General features: G+C 40.5%; 3 protein-coding genes across 5 annotated transcripts; 1 reads left to right on the forward strand and 2 right to left on the reverse strand.

Annotated features, from left to right (window-relative positions):
- The first annotated feature begins 1,292 nt into the window (after positions 1 to 1,292).
- Positions 1,293 to 4,799, forward strand: ckap4 (cytoskeleton associated protein 4). The gene is made up of 2 exons (XM_056367892.1): positions 1,293 to 1,755; positions 3,128 to 4,799. Exons 1-2 carry the CDS (start codon positions 1,435 to 1,437, stop codon positions 4,367 to 4,369), a joined length of 1,563 nt encoding a protein of 520 aa, XP_056223867.1. The 5' UTR covers positions 1,293 to 1,434; the 3' UTR covers positions 4,370 to 4,799.
- A 204-nt stretch (positions 4,800 to 5,003) lies between these two features.
- ikbip (IKBKB interacting protein) lies at positions 5,004 to 10,761 on the reverse strand. Of its 2 annotated transcripts, XM_056367894.1 has the most exons (4): positions 10,084 to 10,761; positions 9,881 to 9,998; positions 6,913 to 7,134; positions 5,004 to 6,658 (listed from the first exon to the last, which is right to left on the reverse strand). In XM_056367894.1, the coding sequence occupies exons 1-4, from the start codon at positions 10,287 to 10,289 to the stop codon at positions 6,092 to 6,094; spliced, it is 1,113 nt and encodes a 370-aa protein (XP_056223869.1). In that variant the 5' UTR covers positions 10,290 to 10,761; the 3' UTR covers positions 5,004 to 6,091. The 2 variants fall into 2 exon arrangements, with proteins under 2 accessions (XP_056223869.1, XP_056223868.1); XM_056367893.1 differs by lacking the exons at positions 5,004 to 6,658; positions 6,913 to 7,134 and adding an exon at positions 7,411 to 8,951 and having other exon boundaries at positions 10,084 to 10,737.
- Positions 10,762 to 11,234: 473 nt separating this feature from the next.
- arfgap3 (ADP-ribosylation factor GTPase activating protein 3) lies at positions 11,235 to 18,612 on the reverse strand. 2 transcript variants are annotated; one of them, XM_056367965.1, is made up of 16 exons: positions 18,454 to 18,612; positions 17,648 to 17,766; positions 17,259 to 17,331; positions 16,995 to 17,126; positions 16,798 to 16,878; positions 16,587 to 16,680; positions 16,410 to 16,466; positions 16,246 to 16,292; positions 15,998 to 16,149; positions 15,612 to 15,743; positions 15,362 to 15,487; positions 15,100 to 15,252; positions 14,540 to 14,666; positions 14,050 to 14,137; positions 13,769 to 13,893; positions 11,235 to 13,668 (listed from the first exon to the last, which is right to left on the reverse strand). In XM_056367965.1, the coding sequence occupies exons 1-16, from the start codon at positions 18,520 to 18,522 to the stop codon at positions 13,651 to 13,653; spliced, it is 1,593 nt and encodes a 530-aa protein (XP_056223940.1). In that variant the 5' UTR covers positions 18,523 to 18,612; the 3' UTR covers positions 11,235 to 13,650. The 2 variants fall into 2 exon arrangements, with proteins under 2 accessions (XP_056223940.1, XP_056223941.1); XM_056367966.1 differs by lacking the exon at positions 16,410 to 16,466.
- Between the last annotated feature and the right edge of the window lie 511 nt (positions 18,613 to 19,123).

Consider the following 19,123-nt stretch of genomic DNA (forward strand, 5'->3'; position numbering starts at 1 on the left):
ATTGTAGGCCCTATACGTTTACTGCATTTTGGGTTTGGCCGCAGACGATCATCTACGTTTTCAGTGTCTCACCATAAAACGCTCTTATAGTGACATCTAGTGTTTAAAGACATGCATTGGTCGTCTCTCCTTTTATCTTGCCTTCTCTTACAAGAAAACGACCTGATGTATCTGTCATTGTGGGTTTCTTATTCTTTCTTTTTTACCCAGAATTCAGAGTAAGTGAGAAATTTTTTTATGCATTAATATTTCCTTTTTCTGAGCGGTAGACTGAACTTTAGAATTTGGTCACCAAAAAGAGGTCTAAGAGAAGTAAAGAAGTATTAAAACAAAACAACAGGTAATAATGTAGAAAGAATTATAAGGCCAGTACTGCTGAGAGCCAAAACGTAAAATTAATAGGAATATTATTGTTATATTTGTAATTTTTCTCATTGAAATACTCACTTTTTTTGTTCATGTAAGCTCATTCACTTGCACAGAAATTTATAGTCATTGAGTAAGCTAAAACTAATTGACCTCTATAATGGAGGAAACGCAGTTGCTGACACAACACGAACTTTGGACTTTTTAATTTTTTGTCTGTGAACCTAAAAGCTGTGATTTTAACTGATGTGTCGGATGTAGCTCCCTGAGAACAGTTGTATTCATAGGATGTAACAGCAGCCTGCAGCGACACTGCAGCTGCCACGTAGGCTGTGAAAGGAGGGGCAAAACTACAGGGAAGAACCCCTCCCTGCGCTGCCCTGCTGCACCACGAAGCGCTTGCACAAAGTTTGCATCAGTCTGCAATAGTTAAGTTATATTTATGAACACGTGCCACAGTAATAACACATGTATATTATAGGATTTTAAGTCAGTAACACACATAGTGTCAGTCTTTCCCCATTTGGTACAACGTTTTGCTCCAAGATGGTGCATCTTTATCCTTTAATAGAGCTTAGTGACATTTTCTCGCTTCAAGTTACTTAAAAAGTGATATTGATCTAATGCTATGAAATGAAATGATTGATATGAACATTTGGTGTTGCCAAATAAACCACTTTTGTGGAGACCATCACTGCTGCTGCACCAGAGAGATGCTTCTGTAGAAACGTGTCTTTGGATGATTATTAAAATGATTATAGTTGATTTGGTTTCTGGTGTAAAAGTACAACGTTATTACCAAAGTGTAAGAGCAGTAGAGCTCATTCACCGTTTTCCTGGTGTTTTCTGTTATTAAACTGGACCCATACAGAGCTTGGAGTTTAAGCTGGGACAGCCCCCATCCGCATACCTCAACGCAAAAAAGCCCCGTGGAAAGACACGACGCGCTCACTGATACGCTGCTGGTCCTGTTTGTGGGCCTGGACTGGAAACACTCTCCATCCACGACTGCAAAACTAGAAGCACTCACATCACACACACACATATCTCAGCGATTAACTACTGACAATGACATTAAAAAACCGACATAAGAGCAGCTCCAGCGAGAAGAGCCCCGCATCCAGCCAAGAGGATGCGTCGAAGAAAAGCCCGAAGAGCACAACTACAAACGGAGTGAGTGGCTCCGGAGCCCAGGGGCCACGGTCACGGAGCTGCCTCGGACTTGTTGTGACCACAGTGATTTATGTTGCGTTAATAGGCGCTGCAGGGTTCGCTGCTTTTTATCTTCAACAAGTAGTGGAAGAAATCCGGCAGACCAACGCCAGGCATGAGGAGAGCGCACAGCAGAGCGCAGAGCTGAACAGTAAAATGGAGAGTGTCGTTCAACAGGTTGGTGGAAAATGATGAGAAACAATCAATGGACACTAACTCCAAATTCACTTTAAATACTCTCAAAATTTTTTTTCACGACTCTGTGATGAAATATAAACAGATAGGAAGTGCACACCACTGGTTTCTGTTGTTAGACCTTACTTTATATGAGATTACATAACTGTCCATATACTTGTACTTCATGTACAGCTGGGGGGTTGGGTGCAGGTATATGGTCAACTACAGGGATGGATATGGTTGACTACTTTTGAAACGACTGTTTTCATTGTGCATACGTCCAAGAACTTAAATTAAAAGTTGACATTATGATGACAATATATACTTTCTTCAATATTTTCCTTTTTGTTCGAATGTTTTCTTTTCTTTGAGGATACATAACAGATTTAAGACCTTATTGTTAGGCGGCAAAGGGCAGATAAGGATTAGTTGACACTGTCAATCACTGAAGTTTCAAGGGGACACCCTCTGTTGTCTGATGACTAATCACTTTTCTCAGGACTGAAAATGATTTGTAAATATATTTCCTTGTTCAGTGTTAAGTCTGTGTTAAAGCATCGTATGGCTCCCGTAGTAATCTTCCTGCATGTTTCAGTACAATGTGTATGACTGAATGACATTCAGGATGAACAGTAGCATCACAGCACTTTCTTTACCACAGCAGGCTTCAGTTTTGTGGTGACTCAACTCTATTCATGCAAATGTATAGTGTGGCATGTCTCTTGTGCTCATTTACTTTGGGCGGGAGCTCATTTCTAAAATAGTTCTTAGTGAACCTGAACTGCATTGTGAACATTAACCAAAGTCATAAAAATCACATTATTATCTATTTCCTGCACCACCTTTTCCACCCGTAAGAGTTTCAAACCTTGGAATATTATCTGCTACATTTACTAATCAAGCATAATTTAATTAATTTAAATCAAGTACAACCACAATAGTAGCTACAATAGCCTTTTAAAATATGGAAAAAGCAACTAAGTTCTAAGCTATTTTCAAGGAAAAATTAACATTAACATCTCCTAAATATAATATTTGAAAATTCAAAGGCAAATAACAAAACTAACCATAGGAATAGAATCTTAACGAAATAATCTTAACTCAAGCATCACTTGCATTTTCCGGAGCTTTTAATCACATTGTGCGGTCTTCATCAGCAAATGGATCTATCTCAGTACACTGAGCCAACTCCATTACAACTGGGGACAACTCAATTTGCTGATGAAGACTGTAAGATGTTGAGTTGTTGAGTAGAAAAATATTTTGTCAATCTACAAAATTGAAGTTCACTTGCCCTTTTGTTATCATCTGTAAAACTGTAATAATTGTAGGTAATTTAATATGCTGTGTGTTTTCCTGCCTTGTTGCACAGGTGGAGTCTCTGAGGAGCGTTGTGGACGGGCTGGAGTCGTCACTGGGCATCACACGGGTGGAGCTGGAGGGAGCCATCAGCCGGATGAAGAGGGGTGAAGTGGAGACGAGGAGGGTGGAGGAGGCTCTTCAGAACCTCCAGAACAATCTACTCAGGGAACTCTCAGAGGGCATCAAAGAGGTAAAGGAGGCTCGTGAGAGGGACTTCTCCTCTCTGGAGAAGACTGTGGAGGAGCGCCTGGCTGAGGTGAGTCAGTCCATCACAGCCAACATGGCGGAGTTCACCGAAGCTCAGGGTGAGGCGCAGACCCAGCTGGCTGATCTCAAAGCCCGTCTGGGTGACATTGAAGACCCTGCGCTCATCAAACAGGAGCTCTCTGCCATTGTTGATACTGTGGCTGAAATCAAAACTGCCAAACAGGCGGCTGATTCCTCAGCGAATTCACTCAGCGAGCAGATCGGTGCTGTGAGGCAAGAGCTCCAGACTCGCAACCAGGAGGTGGCCTCTCTGTCTCAGGAGGTGCAGACAGTGAGGTCAGTGATGCAAGAGGCTGTTGGGAGTCTGAGGCAGGCGGTGACTGAGGCAGAGTCTGGAGTTCAGGCTCTGAAGGAGAAAACACTGACAGTGGAGAGTGAGGTGGAGCAGGCCACTGACGCTGTTCGTGGTGTGGAGAAGCAGGTGGATGCAGCAGCGGCTCAGGCCCAGAGAAGGACAGATGATCTTGAAGCTAGAGTTAAAGCATCAGAGGAGAGTGGAGACTTACTCTCTGCATCAATGTCAGAAATGACCTCCAAAGTGGAATCACTGTTTGCAAAGTATGACACCCATGAAAGCACTCTGGCTGCTCAGGGGCAGGCTGTGGAGAAAGCCAAAACCGGATTGGAGCGGGAGCTGGAGGCACTGAAAGGCAGCCTGGAGCAGCTCCAGTCCAACATGGCCGCTCTGGATGGTGCCCAGACCCAGCTAGCTTCTAAGGACTCCGGTCTGGATCAGCAGGTGGAGGACCTGGAGAAGAGGCTTGCTGTTCTGGAGGCCAGCAGCAGCAGCAGCAGCAGCAGCAGCAGCAGGAGCAGCGTGATGCCTGAGCAGCTGGAGAGCTTACGCAGCATGGTGGCCGGATTGGAAGACAAAGCAGCCAAATTAGAAGGCCACGATCAGGCTATTGCTGCTCTTCAGAAAGCACTGCAGGAGACCACACAGACACTCGCAGGCTTATCCAAAGCACCCAGCAAGAAAAAGTAGGGACCTTCAGCTCGCAAAGTGACACCAGGATACCAAAACATCCAACAGCAGGGACAATAATAAATCCAAAAGAGTGACCACAACCCACTATTCCTAATTTTATGAAGAATTATTACTCAAAACTTGATGGTGCATATTTTAGTAGAGAAGATGTGAGGAAATTTAGGTTAGGTTACGATAGAGGGGCAGAGCTGGACTGCTGATCTGTGAATTCAAATCCACACCTATTCTGCACTGTAGTTTTATTTTCTACTGTTTTTAATTGTTTTGTTAGAATTAAAATTTTCCAAACCAAGGCTGTTTTATGAACCTCCAAATGCAATAATAAGCTCTTGTTGAGCACTCCTTTGTTTACTCACTACGTTTTTATTGTTTTGTTTTTTTGTTTGTTTTTTTTTTTTACAAGAATAAAACCTCTTGTCGACCCAAAGCTGTGAGAGATTATTGTGTTGTTGTGAACATATTGGTAAAACTATGATCTGTAGTTTTGGGTTTAGCTGCCTTTACTCTTACATCATGGGTGCTGTGTTGATCCTATGGGTGGGAATGAAAATTTACACTTATTGATAAGTGTGATAAACCCGAGGGCTGCTAAAATCACATCACATTAAAGCAAAGAGGGATCTCAACTACATTTTTACGAAAGCATATAATTCTGAATTTATTAATGAAGCTCAATTCATTCAGCAGGACAATCGGTGGCATAATCTGTGGCAAGACATTTCACACATGTGGAGTCAAGCACATTATCCTTAGCCTCATAATGACAGAATGCCACATGCTCTGCTCTATAATCTGCAAACACCAGTGACAAATAATAGATCATTTTCTCTGTGGGTGTTTAGGTTTGACTCTCTTCCAGGTGTTCTGCAAAAATGTGCTTCACCTTGTGCAACACCCAAGGCGGTGCTTTTGTGGCCACGTCCCCAGAACACTTCAAGGTTTTACTGGAGGGTATTTGGAAGCCAGTAAACTCCAACAGTAATGTAGCATTACTCATAGTACATAGTTCATCTTAACAAACTGGAATATCATGTGTTGTAACACCTTAATGATTAAGGCGAGGAGCTTTTGTCCAGGGTGCACCCATAAAGTATTGTGTGGTTAAAAAGTAAAAACTGCTTTAACATGAAAGTGGCATCTATAACTTTTAACTAGAGAACTAATGAGCAAATGCCAAAACCTTACCAGTCATTATTTTGTTATATAATACTGTAACTGGACTGGACTGGACTACTATAATACTGGACCTTCAAAAATGACCAAAATATTACACTTGTCTACATTTCCTCCACAGTTACAGCCTCTGAATCAAGTTTTACTAAACAAAACCCATGGAAATCAATTATTTTCTGTGGAAATGTGGAAAATTTCATATCAGGATCAGTTCAGCATCAAACCAGTGACAGTAGGGCAGCTGAACAGAGCCAACAAAGGGAACGTCTTTGTCATGAGCTCACTCAGCAAACTTCCCACAACTGTAAGACATGTTGACAGACTCGCTGTTGGATTGTTTACATTCATTCTTCTTCATGGGTTCAGGTTTCCTGTTTACAGATTTATGCTTGAAGGCTGTTCAGATTGTGTTAGAGTTTGGTAAACACAGTTTCATGTTTATTTCTGTAAACCTCTAAACAGTAGTATGATAGTTGACCAAATGAAATACTGAGCGAAAGCCAAAAAAACCATCAGTCTCCACTTTTGGTTGTTAGAGTGTGGTGCTCACGCTGGCTGGTGCATCTCTCCAATATCAGATATATCAGCTATGTCACCAACCTGTTTCGTGGTAGCACTTAAATCTCCCTCCACTGCAGTGAGATTAGTTAATGTCTGTCTAAGCTCAGCAATCTCCTGCTCTCTCTTGGTGAGATCCTCTGCAAGTCTTCCTATCCGCAGAGTCAGATCTAACAGCTGAGGCTCAAACGCCCCAAAGTCCCTCCTGATAGAGTTCACCTTTGGTTTAAGGTCACTGGCAAACGTCACTGTTCTTATCATGCGAGCTCTGCCGCTCTCCAGCTCCCTCAGACGCTCAGAGATCTGTTTGTCAGCAGTGGTGAGTTCAGGGATGCGTCTGCGGAGCTGCTCAATGGCCTGCGCGTTGCGTTCAGATACAGCCCGGAGATTGGAGACTCGGTCGATGCTGCTGGCCAGCAGATCCCCGATACGTTTGACCATGTTGCGCTCCACCTGCGCGGTCTTGTCCTCCAGCTCTCCGACCTGAGTGAGCATCGACTGTAGCTCAGACTTCAGGCCGTCCATCCTGCGCACATCTGTCCTCACTGATGCCACCTAGAGGGGGCAAACAGGCAAAACAGAGGCTGAGAAACAGCATCAAGCAAAAGTTTTATTTTAAAATATTTGTCTCAAACTGTGTAAAAACAAAGTGTTTGATCCCTATTAAATGAAACCCCCTAAATTTTTTATATTTATGCTGATTAAATCCTGACGTTAGGTGGGGTCTCTTCTGCACTCTCTAAAGATAATAAACTATACATAATTACCAAGTTAAAAAGTTCCACATCAACAACAAAAATGTGACGTACCTTGTTTGTAAAGTCCTTGGTGATGGCCGAGGTGCGTTCTTCGATCAGTCCCACAGCTTCTCTCAGTGAACTCAGGCTGCTCTGCAGCTGAGCACGTCCCTCGGTCAGCCCAGACGCCCACTCCTTCAGGCGTCTGACGTCCTGCTCCAAACCCTCCAGCTGAGGCTTCAGAGCTCCCCGCTGACCCCTGAGACCCTCCAGCATCAGCTGGACGCTCTCACACTGAAACAGGACATACAGTACATGGTGTGACAGGTGCAGGAGGACAGGTGGAGGAAGTTATTTCAAGCAATTGTACTTTATCATTATTTACTGACATTATATCGGGCTGTTTTCCTAATATTCAAACTTAAATTTAAATTTTTTTAAACATAAGATCGAAACCCATTTGCACAAATTCACAAGAAAAAGGTGATTTTATTAAATAAGCCGAGTAATGAAAAGATTTCTACGCTTTCAAAAGGTGAAACTAAAATCAGATGGAAATGTAACAGTCAATATAAATATGAAGATTTATTATACATCTACAAAATCTATTTCTGTTTCCAAGTCTAAGCTAAAACTTACAGGGAAGCAGTTCAGGGTTGCAACTAACAACAGTGCCTATTATTGATTACATTATTGATTGATTGCTAATTTTTCAACAAACAGTCCTAACCCTAAAAATATTCAGTTTATTACAGAATAAGACAAAAGAAAAATGATAATTCAAAAAACTGGAACTAGAGAATTATTGAAAGGATTCATTGATTATCATAAGTTATTTTTCTGTTAATCAACTGTTTGTTTCTTCTCCAGTAGAGTTACATCAAGAAAGACTGGCACAGATATTATAATATACATCGTATCAGTGCAAATGGCTGGCTTAAGAATAAAGGAGCATGTTTTATGCAGCTGTGGAAACCTTTAAAGAGACTCTCCACATTAACCAAACCACTAAAATATATTCTTGGTTGTACCTGTGTATTACAGCACATGTACACCTGAGTTCATGTTGAAATTATGTTACTTTTAAACAATGACAGTCACATTAAAACGAGGTGCACATTTTTACAAAACATTAATACTGAGTTTTAACAGCCTTTTACAACAAATAGCCTAGCCTTTTCCCTCGCTAAATGAAAACTATGACATCATTCAGAGAGGTAATCAAGAGGCTTATTTTCTTCATCCTGGTCATCTTTTTCCCACTCCTCGTCCTCTTCATCTTTCCATTCTTCTTCCTCTTCCAGAGTGTCTAAGTCATTTTGGCTGTCAACTCTATTTTCCCTTAGCACCATGGTGAGTTCACGGACCGCCTCTTTAACCACGGACAACTCATTCTTCATCTTCAGGATGCTGTTTTGAGCGTGCAGGGTGTCCAGCTCCTGTCTGATCTCCAGGATTTCATTCAGTGCTTTCAGCATGCTGTCCTCGGTCCCAAACACCTGTAAGGTCACCTCCTCCAGCCTCTTCTCCGCTCCGCTCAGATCACCCCCCAGCCTCAGGATGGAGCGCACCGCCTCCTCCACCTGCGGCAGGTGCTCCTCACACTGCTGTGCCCGGGGAATGTGCTCCTGGAGCTGAGAGCTGAGCTCAGCCTCCCTCTTGGTCAGGCTGCCGATCTGCTCCTCCAGCTTGTGGATTTGCTTGGTGTTCCAGTCCAGCTGATCCTGCGTTCGTTTGGCGTCGTCTTCCTCTGTGCGCTCCAGAGCTCGGGCGTTCCTCTTTGTGCTGTCCTCAAGCTCCTCCAACCTCTCTGCCAGCGACCGAGCCCTCCGCTCTGCCTCGTTCACCCGGTCAGTGGCACCGGCGTGGGCTTCCCGTGACTCCGCTTTGAGGGCAGCCAGGTCAGAGCTGATGGCCGCCAGACGCTCCTGCCACGTCTCCGTCACATTGAGGAAGTGGGCATTGACCGTCTGCAGGTCACGAGAGGCGGAGTTCTCTTCATCCCGCATCAACATGACAGCAGCGTGGAGGGTGGAGATGTCCTGCTGGAGTCTAGTTGCCAAGGAGACAGCGGAGAGCGCCTCCTGTAGGTCATCCTCAGAGGCAGCAAGCTGCAGCCGTAACACAAAACAGGAGGGCTGTTTCTGTGGGAGCTCTACAGTCCTCAGTATTTATATATAATACATTCAGTAGGAAACAAAGCTCATGCATATAGATAGGGACTGTCAAAGACAAAATTATGTATTCAAAGAGCTCAAGTTAAAACAATTTGTGCTCAGCTGAAAGTAATTTTTCAACAAATTTTAGGCATGCAGAGGGTTTGTACATAAAGCATATAATTTAACACAGTGGTATTTTTTCCTTACCCAAGTTGTTCCATTTGATAACTTTTTATGGGACTTAATAGGTAAAAAAATATCCAAAATTTCACATAAAAATTAACTAAAGAAACTAAATTTAGTTTAGCAGAAAATTCTGCATTGGTAGTTTCCTGTTCTTTCCAATCCCATGAATCACCACATGACCCCTCAGTGAAGCGAACACTCTTGTTGTCACACAAACTTAAAGGATTGTTTCAACTAAATTACACAAAGACAAAAAAATGATATTTTTATCAGTTAGCTCAGGTGGTATTTAGCCATGCAGATAGTTTGGGTTTTTAAACACCTCTGAAATTTCACAAAACATTTCAAAAATGTTTAAAGCAACAACTGTTTCTCAGAGGTGTGTCCCTGTAATGCTGAATAATCCAACATTTAATCAAAAATTCATAGGGATTATTTCTTCAGTAGAAAGTAGTTCCAAAGAAAATTGAATTCATTTTTTAATACTGTAAGCACAACAAATCAAATTCAATTCATCTCCATTGCATTGAGGTGGAGGCAGAAAATTTCAAATATGGGCAATTAAAACCAAAGCTGTCTGCATGCCGACCACAAGGTAGCACAAAGTTTGCTTTGTGCGATTTGGATGAATTGACCCTTTAAGCTAACATCCTTCAGTGTAGTTCAATCTCTGTTCCGCTGTAAATCAAACGTACCTTTTTAGACACTTTGAGGACTTCTTTCTCCATGTCGAACAGACTTGAAGTTTTCCCGTGTAGAGATTTGTACTTTTCTTCAATTTGGGAAAACCTCTCGTTCTGTTGCAGCACCATCCTAAAACCAAGAAAGAAAACACTTTAATAGAGACATGCACACCAGAAAAAGACTTTTTAAGATTAACACTCAACTGTTTACTTACCAACTCATAGCTCCGCACGCTGCAAGCGACAATACGCACATTATACTTCTAATGTCCAGACTCGAAGACGTTTTATCTGCCCCTGTGTTGTTTCCAGACTCCGTCTTCACTTTTCGCGCTTCATCTTTACCGTTAGCAGCCGACGTTTCAGGCACTTCATCACTTTGTTTTTGTGTCTTCTTCCTCTGCTTCACTTCAGTAGGCATTTTAGCACAGTGGCATACACTGTTAGTAACTTTTACTCTGAAGGAATTCAGCAGGCCGAGCAGGAAAAAAAACAACGTCTAACGGTTATTCGTTACGTTGTAACGTAAAATAAGGCCCTTTGTTTACAGTTACGTTCATAATGTAGGTTACTAAAGTGAAAAACTATGATTAACGGCTGTGTTTGAACGCTATTAACAATCCTTCGGCATTACCCTGCTCCTTGGAAAAATGTAGCCTTCAAGTGCTGCTTGAAAGCTCGTACATACGCAGACTACCAGTTAGTCAGAAAAGTTAGAAACAGCACAACACAACAATCCAACTGTAACGTATATGCCCACTGGATGGATGTTTTTTTTTTTTCGCCTCAAGCAAAAAATTGCTTTAAATAAAACTACAACTTTCAGTCATATTTATCAACTTCGTTCAATGGAACTCCAGTTGTGTGATTTATTTCCGACAGCCCAGGAAGTACTGTAAACGCCTCAGCCAGCCACGTAAGCGGTTGCCAGCATTTGTCCTGAAATTGCTGATTTTAATGTCTGGAGGTATAGCTGTAACAATGAATCGATTAATTGATCAGTCGATGGACAGAAAATTAATCTGCAAACATTCTTGATTAAAGATTAATTATTTTAGTAATTTATAGAGGAAAAAAAGTCATACTTTCTCTGGTTTTAGCTTCTCAAATGTTAAGATTTGCTGCTTTTCTTTGTTTTATACAATTGTAAATTGAATGTTTTTTTGGGTTTGAAAACAAGACAATTGAACCGGTTAACTTGGAAACTGTGATGTAATTTTATACCATTTTCTGGCATTTATTTTGTAAACTAAAAGGTTAATTTAAAAAAATAATCTGAAATCTTACAAATTTACAGAGGGCACAGAGAAAGTATATATCTGTACAGTGCAGACTTGATATTCAGACAAATAATTAAAAGACAGAGGAGTTTAGGCACAAGCCATTTATTTGGCATGTTTCCAAAAAGTTTACTTACATCTTGAGTGTCAAAAACTGTCAAAATTTGATTATCAATAGCTTTCTATAAATGGTAATTCAAAGCCCTACACAAGATTGTATGCAGCAGTTCCAAGCCTACTATACAGTTATTAGTGAGCAATTCTGTTATTCCATTATTGTTTAAATGAATGGGTCATAGCAAATGTATGCTATCTTGTACTCAGGCTGTTCAGGTTGTTCAAATAACTTCAAGGGCCATGCAAATTACACAAGCTGCTATTCTTTTATGTAACATTTAGCAATATTCAACAGCAAAAGACACAATCTTACAAAGTAAAACAAAACTGAAGTGAAACATGGACCCATCATCAACTTAGAGGCAAAGGTTCAACTGCAATACAGTACATTCAAGCAAAAGCTGCCACGTGCAATTTCTAACAAATTATGTGCAAAAAGGGAACCGGATGACTCCACAATATTTTAGGATGGATGATTAAGAGATCTTTGGACTAAGGCATATAGTGATGGAGTTAAAAAATATTTGGTAATTGAAAGATGTATAACTCCTTCATAGTGTTTCATATTTAACATGTCAAATCACACTCCTGAGAAGCATAAACAGTACGGAAATTGCTCAGTAATATAATCATCCTGTTCCCAATCTGGGCTTCAACAACACTAATGCCTTAACTCATAAGTAAACTTTAGATAAATGCTAAACGCGCAAGCTGTAGTTCTTCAACACCAAAGCCATATATAGATATCAAGCTGCTTTTCTATTGCTTTTAAAGGTCAAATCCCAAAGCACACTATAGCACCACCTGTGCACTCTTTGTGTCTCATCACCGCCTCTGTTATATTTGACATAATTAAATATATCACTTGGACCTTGGCAGTATGTTACAGCAACAAAAGATTAACTTCGCTTTAAAGGGATCGTTTACATTCTTTTTTTTTTTTAAGTGGACATGTGTTGCACAATGGGGCCTGAAAGCAACAAAAATGTCCCACAACATCAGGGAATTCTGAGTGAGTGCCATTAAATAATATAGCAACGGGGACAACCAAGGAATCAATCGCAAACGTCGAAACAAAGAAAAAACCAAACCAAAAAAAATCATTAAAAGTAACCTCCCAAATTCAATAAAACTATATTTATATATATATATTGTATATATATATTACAAGGTTGGCCAAATGCTTAATTGCAACATATTTATAGTGTCTAATTCAAGACAACAGAAATTACTTTTTTTTTCTTTTCTTTTTTTTTTTTTAAAGGAAGAGGTTGACATTTTCTTGACGAGTGAGATGTGAAGATTGATAGAACTCTCACATCTGTCCGTAAATATGAAGCTACAGTCTACAGCCAGTTAGCTTAGCTCAGCAAACAGACTGGAAACAGGGTGGAAACAGCTAGCCTGGCTCAGTCCACAGGTAACAAACTCCACCTAGCAACACCCCTAAAGTCCATTAATTAAAACGCAAAAATACAAGAGTGGTATCAATCTCCTCATCTAATTTTTGCCAAAAACGGCAAATGAGTGCAAACATGAAAGAATATCTTTAAACTTTTGTAGCTGCTTAAGCTCTATGCCATCTTGTCCTTTTGGACTACAGATGTATGACCTATAAAAAGAAGGAAAAAAATAAAGAAATGTAGCTATTTGCAAGTTAACAAAGGTTATGTGCGAACGAGGCCAATGTCAATTTATATAATGGATATTATATTCAATGAGGAAATATATATCAGGTCCCCTAAGGCCTCATTATCAGCTTTTGGTCCTGTCTGTGGAAGAGCAAAAGTAAGTGCACTTTGGGGACGGAAAGGACACTTTCAAACCTGTGGGAATGTGCAAGACTTACAAAAAAAAAAAAGTACACAACAAAGTGCATGTGATGAGTGAGTGTGTGTTAACCAATTAAGTACTTGCAATTAAACTGTCTCTGCTGCTTAGGCCTCATTAACCAATGGAATCAAAAAGAAAATCCCTCCTTCATGACGCCTGAAATCCTCTCAGACTGCTACATACAGTATTTCTAAATATTTAAACCCCAAGACCACAAAGCAAACTAATATACTGCAAACTATATATTCTTCATGACTGTACTATACAGAGAAATCTCCCTTCAAGATGCCAGCAGAGGAACAAATATTGTGCTTAAGTCATCTTGATTCTAACCACTGTTGTATATATACATTCTCTAATAAAAAACTAGATGTAGATGTATACAGGGTAATCCGGGGGTACACTTTTATGTGTCCTCTAGCAGATTTGCTCAGAGCACTGATTGATCTTTCTCCTTCTCTCTCCCAGATAAGGAACCACCACTCATTGGGAAAATGATCCAACTCTGATAATCAGAGGACGGCTACAGTCTAAGAGGAGACACACCATGACTCAGGAACTGTAGTGATCCTGAAAAAAGAAGAAAGTAAACATCATTAGCAGGTGAATTTAGGTTTGTCAGACAAGATGCTCATATAATATTGATTCAGGTGCTGCATTTCTAACCAACCTGAATTGAGCTAACTACACCGCTGGCCATGACAGAGAGTTTTCCTGCGACTGAGCGCACTCCCAGTTTGAGCTGCGACATGTCAGGAGCATTGGGCAGCACGTTGGTCAAACGGTACGAACTCGCTGTGTACACAAGACAAAGGAAAACAGACACAGATGAATCTATTTTGTCTTTAGCTAATTATACATACATTCATAAATAAAAATAATTTAAATCGTAAGTAAATGATACGCCAAAGTTGTTTTTGCAAAGTCAGTGAAGGTGCAGTGGTGTCTTACCAGTCTGTTTCTTTGGATCATCAAAAAGGTCTGCTGAACTTATAGAGGCACTCCCAGCAAATCGTTCCAGGCGTGTTTTGGCCTCATACTGAAGAACAGGAGTACAGACAGTGTTTTAAATGTTTCCACCAGTAGTTTTTCTGGGAACATTCAGGCTTAGCTCATACTCAAAATACCAACTGAGGGTCTTTATGAGTCATTCAGGCATTAGTCTTTCATGCGTATAAAGAAATATAATCAATAACATCTCATTTATTCTTTGGACATTATTATTACATTGCTGCTCATTTTGAGGCGGCAGCTCATTAGCTGATATTACATCATGCTGCTGCAGTGTTTTCTCTCTATTGGGGGCCGTTCAGGTCGACCGCATTTTGGAACAGGTCTAATAATCCTGGCATCCCCTTTGGATTGGGTCACTGACACGCAGTATGCAAGTCCACTATAATCATGAACCACACAATATATATAACATGCTAAAAGGCTGTACCTCAGAGTTGTCTTGTTTTCCAAAGTACATGTCAGAGGAGATGGCTTTGACATCATCTCCAAACTTTTTCCGAGCTTCTCCTGAGTCTGACACCGGCACTGCTTCTGGTTTCCTCCTGGATGTGGGCCTGATAAAAGATAATGAGTATAAATTAAAGCGATATTGACATTATAATCTGAACAATTCAAGTATTCACCCATATTCTCAAAACACACTGATCACATTGAAAATGTCACTCATCGGTCTCTAAGTTTACCCTTTACCACACAGTACATACACAAGGGACTTACAGTATGAGAGAGTCTAAATATTATATTCTTTATTTCAGCCATAATTCATAAACAAACTTGACATTAACTTAAAACATAATTACAAAACGATCATGTGATTACAACATGATTCCAATTAAAGTGGATAAATGATGACTTGCAGAATTGCCTTGTGGTGGAAGTAACAGTGCCTTAAACTTCTACTGTATGTAGCCGCAACAGCTGGTTGTGCAGACACTGTTAAGGTAACAACAGCTGGATGTATATAAATCATAAAACAACGTCTCCTACCTGTCATCAAGTGAAGACATAGCGGAGGACAAGTAGAAGTCTGGTTCTGGTTTCTTGCTCTCCTTTATCCAGCCTCCTCCATCGCCTCCATCACCCCATCGTGAAGAGAAATTATCAGACAGTTCAGTTTGATCCTCAAACCGGGACAGGATCCTAAACAGAGAACAAGTTCAGATTAACGTCAGGTGGACAATCAACATGTGAAGTTGAACGGTCATCAGCAGCAGCTGAAGAAAAGGCAGATCTTCTGTCTTCGTCTGACCTAGAGGTGAAGGACCCTTCATCATCATCTTCTTCAGTGTACCGCCGCCCTTTGGTGGTCTTTCCCCGCAGTGGATTCTCCTGCTGAATGATGTGCATGTCTGATGTCACAGAGTGAGAAACTCCACTATGGAGAAGAGCAGAGACAGAGTGAACGTATGAGCCAGAAACAAAGTCTTTGATTAGTTACAGGATCACTAGTATTTGCCTCTTCATCATCATCATCATCATCGTCATCATCATCATCATACCTCCTGATGCCTAAACCCATGCCCAGTCTCTCAGCTTGCTCCTTCTTATTCCCTTCTAATCCCTTCAGCTTCTGCTCGTCTTTTTTCCTCTGCTGCTCAAGATCTTTATAGGCCAGTCGCAGAGATGGGGCGCTGAGAGGAGGAGGAAGGCAGATGAATTAAAAAAAAAAAAAAAAAACAGGAGGGGATTGCAGGAGCTAACAGAAACAGCTGATCCAAAAGTAGCAGCTGGGTCATATAATGACAAGGTTTCTGCTGAAGTCAATAGATTTGAGAGGACACTGAAACCTTTGACCTTCTCTTGGAGAGTGCAAAAAGACTCACTATTAGATAAATAGATAACCACAAAATATGAGAGTAAAAAATAATAAAGTAAAGACACGTACATAGATTCCTGAGGTTGAATATTTTTCCTGGTACCCGCAGTGCTGTCTTCTTTCTCTCTCAGCTTGTCGGCAGCTTGAGCCTTCTTCTCCAGCTCTGAGAAACTCTGGCTGCTAACCTTCTGAGCACCCAGACCACCCTTTTTAGAAGCCAACTGCAAACAGACAAATTTTTACAAATCAGACTTTGAATGCACAGGTCACAAATACGCAGTGATGAAGCGAGTCTCACAATATTACTTCGTACATACCGTTTTCTTGGTGGCAGCTGGCTTCTTCTTGAGAAGAGAGGACGGCTCTGGAAAGATTGAAGGACAGTAAAGTTTCATCTCTTACAGTTTAGCAATGATTTCAACACAAAAACAAGGTCCTTAAGAAAATGGGAGAAGCCTAAATATCAAGAACATAAAGCAACCTGGATTTGCTTTTGGAGAAACACTCAGCATGTCGACACTTGGACCCTCTGGATTACCTGAAAAAGTTTACGGTTTGATGTATATGTGAGGAAATGTATACAGTAAATGGTACTGGTTGTAGTTTTGTGGTCTTTCTTTGTGTTACAATGTTAAGGAGAAACAGTGTGCCACAATACCATTTTTGTCGTCCTCTTTTTCTGTGGTTGAACTCTTCTCTGATGTGGAGGCACTGAGACTCATTTTGGCCATGTTCAAATTTTCAGGAACAACCTGAGTATTACACAGACACATATGGTAAAATTACTAATCCCCAGTCACTGTGTGGGTATCCAACAGGCAGATATGTAGATATAATCACACCCGGTCAAGGCAAGCACACTCCTTTACCTGTGAATGCAGACTGAAAAAATCCGCCTGCTTGTCCTCTGGTGATGTTGGAGAGAGAGGAGCCTGACTGTCGAGCCACAGCTATGGAGAAGTAGAGTAAAATTGATTTAACTATCTGTGCACTTGCAGATATGTTTCTAGGAAAGTGTGTTAAGCAAACGGGTCCTAAACAGGAAGCCAATTTATCTTTCTTTTACCTCAGTGCCGTGGCGTCTGGTGGCTTGTGTGGCTAAATTTTTTATCTTCTCTCTGTACAGTTGAGCAGCTCGGCTGTTGTACTTGGAATTGGCAGCACTGGTTGTGCATCCATGTTGATTGAAAAAAGAAATCTGCCATAGGAAGGTCAAGACAGACACAAAAAAGCAAACGGGAGTCATCAAGTTAAATCATGAGTGTGCATGTGCAAATACGGGATTACAATCTGTTGATAATGGCTGACATTTTTGCCCTGAAGTACTCACCGCACTGGCATTGCCTCCCACTTGCATACATCTTAGCTGGAACCAAGACCAATTAAAATCCAGCTCAGTGGACCTGTACAGGATTTAGAGGATATGTGATTTGACAAACTGCAACTCAGGTTCCAAAATTATCCCACCTTCAATTTGACTCTTTTCTGGATTTTTCTATTCATACTAGGAGACTAGCACAATTATGATTTGTCAATTAAGACATATTTAGTTTTTTTTTTTTTTTTTTAAGTGGTGAGAAATCAATCTTACTTCTGTTTTTTAAATTCTATTTTGTTGATGTGTTTGTTTCTAGTCTGCATGTTTGATACTTGGTGCTAAAAGCTTTTATTTCTTAGGTTTTGTTTTGAAAAGTGCTTTATTAATAAGTCCTGCCTTACCTGATAAAGCTCAGGTGTACCCCCAGAGACCGGTGAGTCCCTGAGCAGTCTATACATAGGAATACACCATAGGTGATGCTGGCCCAACTGGGGTTTTTAGCTGCACAGTCAAAGCAAACCTGTGGGAAAGAAGAGATCTTATCATGAGGCTTTCATTCAAATTTTAAACAGGGAAATTGACATTTTGATGTCTGTGTTCTAACTCTCTCCTAACTAAAGAGCATGAGCATGAGACAAGAGCATGAGTTTAAAATCGATAAAGAGAGACGTGGAAGCAAACTGTGTGAAGGGTGTGTGATCATTGCGGTCTGAAGTGCATGTTACCAGTAAAATTAGCTGTTGATTCAAACAGCTGTTTATAAACTGGGTTAAATTTCGCAATGAAATTAAGTGTTACTAGAACAGCAACAAGCACAATTCCGTTGTGATTATCATTCATGATGTCTGCGCTCCTGTCTTACATTTTTACACATGTACCAAAGGAAAGTTAAGCCTGAACAAACACGGCTAATGTCAACTGTCAAAAGGCAGCTAGCTAAACTGTCAACCACTTGGCCAACGTTACGTGTGGTTACGATTCACAAGTTTTCTCACAGTTTATTCCCCGACACGTTACCAGGGAACAACTCGGGCTTTACAACAAACCCAACCTATTTTCAACATGACATTTATCGGATAATTGTTAAATTAAGCTGGTAAGTTGAAGCTAGCCTCGGCGTTTCTCAGAGTGCGACGTGTCAGGTATCTAGTTTAGATGACTTCCTTGTTAAAAAGAGTAGGCTGTCTATCGTTAATAAAACTCTCACCTTATTCGTAGGAATGGAGCGCAGTCGCTTAAAAATAGCAGAGATGTCCTGTTTGTTGGGCTCTGACATGGTTCTGCCTGTCGGTAATACCTGGTGGTGACAGAAGTATCGTTAGCATGAAAAACAGCGCTGTGTTTTTCCTCAATAATAACTGAATGCGACACGTCAGTAGGAGAACATCATGGTCGGCTTCTGATTGGATAAAACTGACCCGTGGTTATGTTATTGTAGCAAAGGGTTCTGGGTAATGTAGTTTACGTCTACATCTGTAGCTCAAAATTACTTTAAATAATAGCGAGAGTATTCAGATCCTTTACATGAGTATTTTAAAGGTAAAAATACTTTTTTTGAAGAATGAACATATGTTTATAAACATTTTATATAAACTAAATTACTGTTGGGCTGTTTAATCCAGACATATGCATCGGTATGTTGGATTACATCTAAATTATATCAGTCCATCTACAATTATTGTTATTTAAATATTTGATTTCAAACTTTACTTCTTTTATTTTAATGGTTATTTGTACAGCTTATTTGCAATTAGATGGAGCTTTAAAATACATCAAACTCAACAAGAAAATACATACAAATTGTAAACAATTTACAATAAGAACAATAAAACAACCAGGAACATGTACAAGCAGTAGTTCATGACTACATGACTGAT

Source organism: Seriola aureovittata, chromosome 22, assembly GCF_021018895.1.
Source record: "Seriola aureovittata isolate HTS-2021-v1 ecotype China chromosome 22, ASM2101889v1, whole genome shotgun sequence".
Taxonomy (NCBI): Eukaryota; Metazoa; Chordata; class Actinopteri; order Carangiformes; family Carangidae; genus Seriola; species Seriola aureovittata.

Coding starts and splice junctions, on each gene's coding strand:
- ikbip (XM_056367893.1), bottom strand. CDS start 10,289: ATGCCTACTGAAGTGAAGCAGAGGAAGAAGACACAAAAACAAAGTGAT. Junction 9,999..10,083: donor GCGTGCGGAGCTATGAGTTG/GTAAGTAAACAG, acceptor TCTTGGTTTTAG/GATGGTGCTGCAACAGAACG. Junction 8,952..9,880: donor TCCTCAAAGTGTCTAAAAAG/GTACGTTTGATT, acceptor TTACGGCTGCAG/CTTGCTGCCTCTGAGGATGA.
- ckap4 (XM_056367892.1), top strand. CDS start 1,435: ATGACATTAAAAAACCGACATAAGAGCAGCTCCAGCGAGAAGAGCCCC. Junction 1,756..3,127: donor TGGAGAGTGTCGTTCAACAG/GTTGGTGGAAAA, acceptor CTTGTTGCACAG/GTGGAGTCTCTGAGGAGCGT.
- arfgap3 (XM_056367965.1), bottom strand. CDS start 18,522: ATGTCAGAGCCCAACAAACAGGACATCTCTGCTATTTTTAAGCGACTG. Junction 14,138..14,539: donor GAAAACAAGACAACTCTGAG/GTACAGCCTTTT, acceptor CCTGTTCTTCAG/TATGAGGCCAAAACACGCCT. Junction 13,894..14,049: donor TGATCCAAAGAAACAGACTG/GTAAGACACCAC, acceptor TTGTGTACACAG/CGAGTTCGTACCGTTTGACC.